Source organism: Physella acuta, unplaced genomic scaffold, assembly GCF_028476545.2.
Source record: "Physella acuta isolate Inbredline_101_S28 unplaced genomic scaffold, ASM2847654v3 ptg000532l, whole genome shotgun sequence".
Classification (NCBI taxonomy): Eukaryota; Metazoa; Mollusca; class Gastropoda; family Physidae; genus Physella; species Physella acuta.
The window spans coordinates 422580-431686 of NW_026732051.1; the positions used below are offsets into that span (position 1 = coordinate 422580).

Consider the following 9107-nt stretch of genomic DNA (forward strand, 5'->3'; position numbering starts at 1 on the left):
TATTTATTTAAAAACAAATGTGTTTGAAATAAATCATCGATACACTATCCTACTAAATGGAAAAAAACTTAACAGACATTAAAATAAAGTTTTTACGCATCAATTTCTTCCAGTTTCTTTACACAAGCTATTATTGCATGCCTCAAGTACGATAATATCATACATTTAAAAAAAATATTAATAAAACATTAATATACTATCCCAGTAAATGAAAAAAAAAATTGGAAAATTCTACAACTGTGTTTCCCCTTTGGCTAAAGAAAATCCTGACTGTGAGCTAGCCTTAGCAGGGGAAGTAACTGGAACAACATTAGCAATTTTATTTCTGTGCTGTGTTAGGGAACCTGGCTTTAAGGCAGGTTTGGGCTCAGCCTGCACCTGAAGCTGCTGGAAGAACTTCCTTCTCTCGGAGAAACTTGGGACCCTGTTCTCCTGGCTGGTCCTACTTCTGCGTCTGGCTGTGGCTGTATTTTCCACCGCGGGGTTGGTTTTGCTTCTTCTACGAACAGCCGAGTCTGCGTCGCTGGTGACCGTTCTGCTCCTACGTTTATTGCCAAGGGAACTGTTGTCTCCATTGACAACATTACCAGCCCTGCTCAGCTGTTTGTCAGTTTTTTGTGCTGTGAGTATTGATTGTCTGGGTGAATTTTTTAACACGCTGGAATCTCTCCTCACAGCGTTGATATTTCTCTGGATAAAATTGGCGTTGGATTCCCTGCGGGATTTCATATTCTTTTCAACCGAGCTTCTCCGTTTAGCAGAAGTTGTGGTGCCAGAATTGTTCACGTTCAGCTTTCTTTGTGCCAGAGATAAGACCTTGGCAGGTTTAGGTAGAATGGCTGGCTTGGCTTTCACAGGGCTTGGCAAGGGAAGTAACTTTTGTTTAATGGAGCAGAACTCTTGTCTGGCCTGTGGTAACTGGACAGACGTGACAACAGTGGATGCCACTCTGTAAACCTGTGTGTACTCCGACACAGGGGTGGGTTTTATTTCCTGCTGCGGCTTAGCTTCTGGATGTGTCTCATCTAATGAACCATGGATGATGTCCTTACTGGATAACGTATCCTTAGAACTATGAACGTCTTTATGGGACGAAATATCCACAGATTCATGGACATAGTTTTTAAGACAGGACGAAGTATCATCCACAGAGTCATGGATACTATCCTCGCATGACAAAGTATCATCCAGGACAGATGAGCTGAGCAAGTACTTGTTGTAAGCCGACCTAAAGGACTGCTTCAGCTTGCCTCTACTGCTCCTCCTCCTCTCTGTGATCCAGCCATCGTTATCTACAATTTTTGGACTGGCTCGAATGCTCTCCAGCCTCTCTAAACCAGACTTTTTCACTGCCACATTTTCAGGGCTGGAACCTGGACCAGCATGTGTCTCAGCCCTGTGTTTCTCAGAAAACATTTCTCCTGCTGCAGCTTTATGTGAGTGGGAGGTAGAGGGTGACTTACAGTTAGCCACAAAATTAAAGGTTTTCAATAAGGAAGATTTGCCAGGGGAGGCCACTCTCTCATTCCATAATTTAGCTTCCAGCTCAAACTCATCAATAGCAGTGGAGAGTTGCGTACTTGTTACATCTTTTTGAAACAAAGCAGGTTTATTTTCATAGTGGCCGGAGACTATGTTACTGGGTGTTAAGTTATAAACAGGAGCTTGTTGAAGATTTACGGAGTCAGGTATTTTATCATGTAAGGAATTAGTTTTGTTGATACAATTAGCTTGCTTTGAAATGTTATGGCTGGTGCTCATGTATTGATAGGTTAATTCAGGACTTGGTGGGGGTAGCTTCTGCAACATATCCTCAAATTCTGTGTTCATATCTCTTGTAAACTCCTCAATTTGTTCAGTCAGAAGGGACAAACTTTGGTTGTTAATATTTACATCATTACTTTCGCCATACATATCTTGAGTAAAATTTAGGTCAGGATCTGAACAAGCTGAGGGATGTGTATCCATCTTGGTCAGTACATGGTCAGTTTGTGGGTTCAAAAGGTCATCCCCACTGGAGTAGCCCTCACTCTCACTCATCTCACTAGCGCAGATGGCTGCAGTCTTTTCTCCAAGTTTGAATATCAGTTTTTTAGGGAGTCCTAGGGACAGTTGGGGTTCAAATAGTTTCTTAGGAGGAGAAGACTTGATCGATGGGCTTTTGAAAAGTTTTTGAGGGGAAAGGGTTTTGGTGGGGTTAGTTTTTACAGGCGAAGATAGTTTGTAGTCATTATTGAAGGTTTTTAAAGGAGAATTGGCTTTCCCCTCAGTTCTGGTATTCCGTGTGAGGGTTTGATCTACAGACACTTTGACAGAAGATTGAGGGGAGGCAGACGGCTTTCCAGACACCCGTCTGCCAACTTGTCTTGTGGGGGATAAGGGAAATAACCTTTCCTCCGCTGGTGGAGGGGATGGAAATTTATTTTCATTTAATTTCTCATCGGTTCTTTTCTTCAAGTTAATAACAGGTGCAGAGAAAGATAATTTTTTTGGTGATATTTTATCCGGACTTTGAGTTTTAACTGGTGATTTTGATGGTGATTTTTTAGGCGGAGAAGTGTGGGTGGACAAAAAAGTTTCAAATTCCTTTCTGTCCAGCGTTTGTTTGGTAATAATGACCGGGGATGGCACAACGGATCGTGATGAAGATCTCCTTCTAACTGCAGAGTTGCCTTCAGTTTCCTTGACATCTTTGGCAAAGGAAACTCTTCTTTTGGGTGAGGACATGTTTAACTTGCCGAATGTTAAACCCTTACCTGGGGTTGTGCTGAGACTGGACGACCGCCGCTTAATTCTCCTCCGTGGGAATTTGGGCGACTCCTCCAGTTTTTGAACCTGTAGAACACCCAGCTCCGCATCATCTTTTCTTTTAGAAAAACTATTAGCTTCCGCCTGCAGTTCCAGACTGTCGTCATGTTTAACTTTATTCCTAGTGGTGGGTCTAAGACTTCCTGTCAGGATAGACAACTTAGTTGCACTGCTCTCCCCCTCGTCTTGAAACTCCACAGTATCTCCAGCACAGTTTGGCCTCACATTACCCTTGGCTTTCTTTGAAGGTGTGGTCTCCTGCTGAGACGAGCCCACACTCTCTTGGGAACGTCTTTTCTGGCCACTGCCTTCATCTCCCACGCCTGGTATGTCAAAAAACATAGGCTCGACAACTGCGGGAATAAATTTTTCTTTTTCTAACGTTACAGGTTTAGGACTTAAAACTGTAGTGAATAACTTTTTCGGACTAAAACGTTTCTCAGGCACCGGTGGTGGAAATGCAATGTCAGGTTTTTCTTCAAACAGAACTGGCTTGGTTTTCTCTCTCTCATATTTCACTGGCATGGTGTATATATCCTCCATGCTCTTCGATCTCCGCCGGTTAAAAGTTGACTTCTTCACAACTGGTTGTTTGATGTCTGAAGTCTTCCAGTTCTGGTACTTGGACAGGGTGCAGTAGTCGGATTCTTGGAAAACTTCTCCGGTGATCTCGGAGTAAATTGGTGAGATGGAAGTGGTGGGGACGGCGTCCAGGACAGTCTCGTAAACTGGACTTTGCTCAGTGAGCTTGTTCCAACCTGCGACCCACTTCTCGCGCATGTGGTCAGTATCCCCATCAGAGGCAGCTGTCAAGACATTAAGTTCAACATGTAAATGATATAGCTAAAAATTTAATTATGATGAAATTGTTGCTTTTTTTAAATTTTAACTTTTAAGATGGATAATTCAGATATATTAACCTGCTAATGAAATTAAAGATAAAATAAGTATAACATGCTATTTTCAGTAAAATTTAATAAACATCCTACATTGAAGAAAAAACAACTAAAAAATTTACAAAGCATAGTGAAAATTTCAAGTTAACGAAATGTGTAATGAAAAAACCAAATACAGATTAGCCTTTAACCTACCTGATACGCAACTGCTGGGATGAGTTTTGGAAACTGAGAAAGAGTTTGACTTGCGTAGATCTTGTGACAACTTTGGGCACTTTGGACTGAAGACAGGACGTTGAACTGTCGTGGCATCTCTGGCAAGCCAGGGCTGGGCAGAGAACTTGTACAGGCTTGTGACTGGAGTCCTGGGTTCAAACACAATTCTTTGTTACAATTACCTCATTGATTTACTAATATATATATATATATATATATATATATATATATATATATATATATATATATATATATATATATATATATATATGTTAAAAGGTTGCTTAGTAGCTGACAATTAAATTACAAACAGTCATTTTTTTTTTACTTGAATGTTAGCTAAGGCTTTTTGCAATTGTTAACTATTAGAATCTTACGAGCGTGAAATAGTGGCAAATTTCTGAGGGCTTGTGCTACATGACTGGCTCTGAAAATGAAAACAGTACAAATACACATTTGATTTCTACATTAATGACATGATCACCTAAATGCTAGTAGGGAAAAGACCATGATTTTGACACTTCCTCCTTCCCAGACGTTGAAAAACTCAGATTCAAACACAATGATACCAGCATGTAGAGCTGAATGAATAGCACCCAAGTTGCAGTTTTATAGACTAACCATAAAAAAATGGGATGGTATGATTCAATTACTCAACCAGAGTCAGGCCAATGCTACTAAGGTAAAGAATATACAGGACTTCACATTCCAGGGTGTATAATGAGGGGATGTGGTTAAAAAAGTGTGACAAAATAATTTTGCATTTGCAAAATAAACCTCCATTGGGCCGATGAAGTAGAGTTTGTTTCTTTGGCATGTCGAGTACCCACCAGAGCTGGGTGTACTCAGGGAAGTCCTACAGTCTCAAGTTTAAACTGACATCAAACCATCCAAACTCTAGACATTTGTGTTAGCAGTCAAATGCACTACCATACTACCACACATTTTAAAATGAAACTTTTGATACAACTTCAGCAGTTATTTTGCATTTTTGAAGACTTTTTGATTTTTAAATTGCTATAAAAGTTGATCAACGCACCCTAAGTAGTAAGTTAATTGACATTTTAGAATGATGCCATTTCAAAATGGAATTTCAAACTTGAGGCCAAAAGAGTGATATCATTGGGGGGGGGGGGGGGGGGGGGGGGGGGGGGAGGAGAAGAGAGAAAGAATCGGACTTATTTTTCGTGACAAATGTAGGGAAGAGGTAAAAAAAAATAATAATCTGTAGATGAACCCTAACTATTCCTCATCAAAATTGTGGAAGTCAAACATATTTTCTTAACTTACATGATCATAATGATGTGTATGAACATGATCATAATGATGTGTGTGAGCATTCCTTTCTTTAGCTGTGAAATTCATCTGTGTTAAATCTACCTGTAGATTGTAATGATTAGAAAAAAATTATTTTAAAATGAGAACTATTAAAATCTTGAAGCTTGCAACATTATCTATACAAATAATTGTAACTGTTCACAAACCTGTTGTGCTAAAAATGCCGGACTAGAAAAAGGATTCTCCGGAGCTTTTCCAAAAGTTGAAAATGGAGAATCCGTAGTTGATCCTATTGAACTAACAGAAGAAACTGGTTCACATGCCACAATACCTTCTCCCATAGGACAAACAGACATATTAGAGGGACCTGCCAGTTTTTGCAGAGTTTTGGGACCAACATTTTCAGCATCTCTGTTGTAGTATTTAGCTGGTAGCTTCTTTTTGTTCCACAGCTTCATAAATGTTTTAAAGTGAGACTTTAACTTGGGGGACTTCATCAGACTGGGATCCTTCTTCTCCTGTAACACAGAATAAAAATAATTAAACAAAGCAAGCACCAACAACAGAAAGACTTTAAATATTTTAAAATATAAATATGCTCTCTATAGGACTGTTGGTCAGACACTTTATACTTTATCTACAAAAATTAACACTACAGGTTTTTGATGTGCAAACACCAGAATCTCTATTATAACACTTTTTTTGTTATTATAGAGACTGTATTCAAATAACACATATTGTCAAAATAGCTCAATGAATCAAAGTTTTTAGCAACCTGTTCGTGAAGCCACATTTTTAATTCTTCCAGCTTACTGTGGTAGTCATCCATGGATATCAATTCTAAAAATAAATAGAAAAAACATTGTTTTAAACAGACAGTTAGTTTGAATAAATCTTCAACCATTTTGGTTTGCAGATTATGTTATGTTTTTTTTTAAACAGATAGTTAGTTGAAATTAATCTAGCACAGTTCCGGCCTGCGGTAAAGCTATTAAAATTATATATATAACAACATCAGGCTTAACGTGTAGGAAATGTACTAGAAAATGAATATACCAGTGTTTAAGTAAGGAAAGTGTATTTAAAAAAAAAAGGTTCAGGTGAATAAAACACTTTAGGTGATAAATTAATAAGTATTTTCTTACCATTTGGGACTATTTCTTTTTTCTTTTGTACTTTGTAACTTGCACTTGTTTGAGAATTAATGCGTTCTGATTTGTTTTCCTTATCATTCTTTCCAAAATCTATTGATGAATAAAATTACATTTTTTTTTAGTTTGGTCAATAATCCTGTATATAATAACATGCAGCAAAGTAGACAGTCAAAATTTTAAAACGTTAATCTATATTTGTGCATAAAGGGGACCAACCTTGATCAATGATGATGAAAGAATCATCCACATCCTTAACTCTGCAATACTCTCCATCAAAGTTACCATCATCTGCTGCCTGCTGTAAATTTGGACAAGAAGCACTTCGTCGTCTTGAGGATTTCAAGTTATCCCGTTTAATCCCAAATAATCGACTGCAGCAATAGAATTAATTATTTAAATGTTGAATGATACAGATTACAGACTAATACCATTTTGATTTTATTAACTTTGTGCAATCTACGGTATAAAAATCATGATATTATGAATTATTCCTAGTTAATATTTGTTACATCTATGATTCACTGAGAACATTTAACTTTGGTGAGGTTATTTTAGTAGCCTACTGTTTAGTTAGTCTAGTAGAGTCTCTAGACTAGAGTCTAGTCATCTACTCATCTAGTTATTCTAGTATCTAGATTTAATATTGATTGATCTAGATTTAACTCACTACAAGTTACTGTTTTTTCCACTTTTCCATTTTAGTAATTTTAAATTTTTAGTTACTAAGTTACTAGATCTAGACTAGACAATACTAGAGATCTATTTAATATTTAACAGTTTTAACTTAGATTTTCTTCTAGTTTCGGCTTACTTTAGACTTTACTTTTACTTTACTTTACTGCACTGCTTTTGACGTTTTGAGTGAGAGTTGAGTCACGAGTGCTTGCTGCTTACCTGAACATATTTTTTGTTTTACGCTGCGGCCTTTGAAAATTACTTATTGATCTATAACTTTTTAGCCATTTTTTAAAGTATAAAGTTAGAAGTTAATATACTAGATCAATAAATCTAGTCTTCATTTAGATCTAGATTCTAGATGATCTAGTTTTCATTGAAATAGGTCCAGATTGTTTATTGTTGTCGATTTTACATTTGAATGTTTCCGCCACAAGTAGTGGTGACGTTTTTCTCATAAAAATGGGGATTAGCCCGTAGTGTCGAAACGAAAGTACAGATATTTTAAACTTGGCCGTACTGTCGAAAATCCCGCTGAAATATTTTTAAGTAGTCGAACAGCTAAGATCGTTGTTTATTTTACTTAAATAATTTACGATACCGAAACAAGATCCAACAGAAAACATAATTAATTGATTTGGTGGGAAATATCTAGAATCTAGATCTCTAGATCTTTTTGTAGAAAATAAAATAGATCTTGGCACTGATTAGTAAATTACACAATAATTACATCTACATCTACATCTCTATTTTAACGTATTTTATTCCCCGTTTCACGTTCACCTCCAGTTGAGCGTATTTTATTATTAATTAATTTAATAATAGGCCTAATTAATTATAATAATTAATATTACATTATTAATAATTAATTTCTAATTTATTAATATTTTTTTTTTATTTATAACATTTTTATTGATAACCCTTGCCTTAGCTAGCATAGCACGGGTGGGGGGTGCAGACTGCACCAGATGACACTATTTAAGGGGGTGACACCAAGGCAAAAAATTGCAAAATATACAGAAGAAAAATGTTGTTTTGCCAGTCCCATTAATGATTAATTAAAGTTAAATAGTCTTTTAAGTACAAATTGACAATTATTACCAGAGGGTGGGGGTGATACCATGTCGTAAAGGTACTAAAGTACTAACTATTAACTATAGAGAAAACATTGCTACATCCAAGTTCCAACTGTATTATTAACAGACTAAAGATAAACCTCGTTACTTGGGTGACACCCGATCTAGCGATGCCATTGGGCCTTAGACGTAAGCACTTTATTTAAATTTTTACTAATTTCAAAACTTTAATCTTCAGGTTCTCTCAACATGGAGACAGGAATAAGACAGACACAGGGACAAAGATACCAACAATGTTCTAGAACACTGCAATCAACTGATTTACAACCCTCTGTATTCAAGTGGCTAGAGTACTACCATGTATGTTACTTTATTTAAGAGTTAATTGTTCAGATCCCTTTATGTGACTTCTGTGGGGTGGAGGACTATACTACATTCTAAATTTTAAGTATTCCATTTAAGAGTGTAAACTAAATTAAGATATTAGTAATATTATTAGTATCACTTTTAAGTACCATTTATACTGTAGTATAATAAAGTAAACTGATCTTGTCATTGTTTTGCAGGTGTTTTGTGCTTATGGGTTTATGATTACAGTAAAAAATAAAACCAAGTGCTGTGATAGGTTGAAACAAACCAGGTATGATTGTAAATATGAAAGAATTTCCAATCTGATTTAATTAAAGGTGAATTTTATTGTACAGACTTTTGTTGGTAAACTAATTGCATTATAACAGTAAAAAATGTAACACTGAATAATAAAGCTGAATGATAAATTAAAAACCATTATGTAGAGCTGAACTGTTGTGATTGTATTTTGTTAATTTTTTTTTATTTGTACATGTAAGCTTCCTTTCAGGTCCATGGGACAGATGGAGAGATCATGAGTTTCTCTGACTTTGGCATAGGAAGGGATAGTGTAGTCAAGTTCAATACAATGCTCAGCCACCTTTATTTTCCCAACCAGTTACTAGAGCCCATTATTAGAACTTGAGACTATCAGG

The 9107-nt window shown here is 36.5% G+C and overlaps 1 protein-coding gene across 1 annotated transcript; it reads right to left on the bottom strand.

Moving 5' to 3' along the window:
- Positions 1-231: 231 nt before the first annotated feature.
- LOC131945228 (uncharacterized) lies at positions 232-7049 on the bottom strand. The gene is made up of 9 exons (XM_059306266.1): positions 7030-7049; positions 6569-6723; positions 6344-6442; positions 5974-6038; positions 5405-5716; positions 5211-5300; positions 4298-4347; positions 3900-4069; positions 232-3614 (listed from the first exon to the last, which is right to left on the bottom strand). The coding sequence occupies exons 1-9, from the start codon at positions 7047-7049 to the stop codon at positions 232-234; spliced, it is 4344 nt and encodes a 1447-aa protein (XP_059162249.1).
- Between the last annotated feature and the right edge of the window lie 2058 nt (positions 7050-9107).

What these genes read in the sequence shown, in the direction of transcription:
- LOC131945228 (XM_059306266.1), bottom strand. Translation starts at nt 7,049, where the DNA reads ATGGAAAAGTGGAAAAAACA. An exon ending in AAATGTGGCTTCACGAACAG is followed by an intron (nt 5,717 to 5,973) that starts GTTGCTAAAAAC and finishes TCTGTGTTACAG; the next exon opens with GAGAAGAAGGATCCCAGTCT. An exon ending in TTTGCCACTATTTCACGCTC is followed by an intron (nt 4,070 to 4,297) that starts GTAAGATTCTAA and finishes GTTTGAACCCAG; the next exon opens with GACTCCAGTCACAAGCCTGT.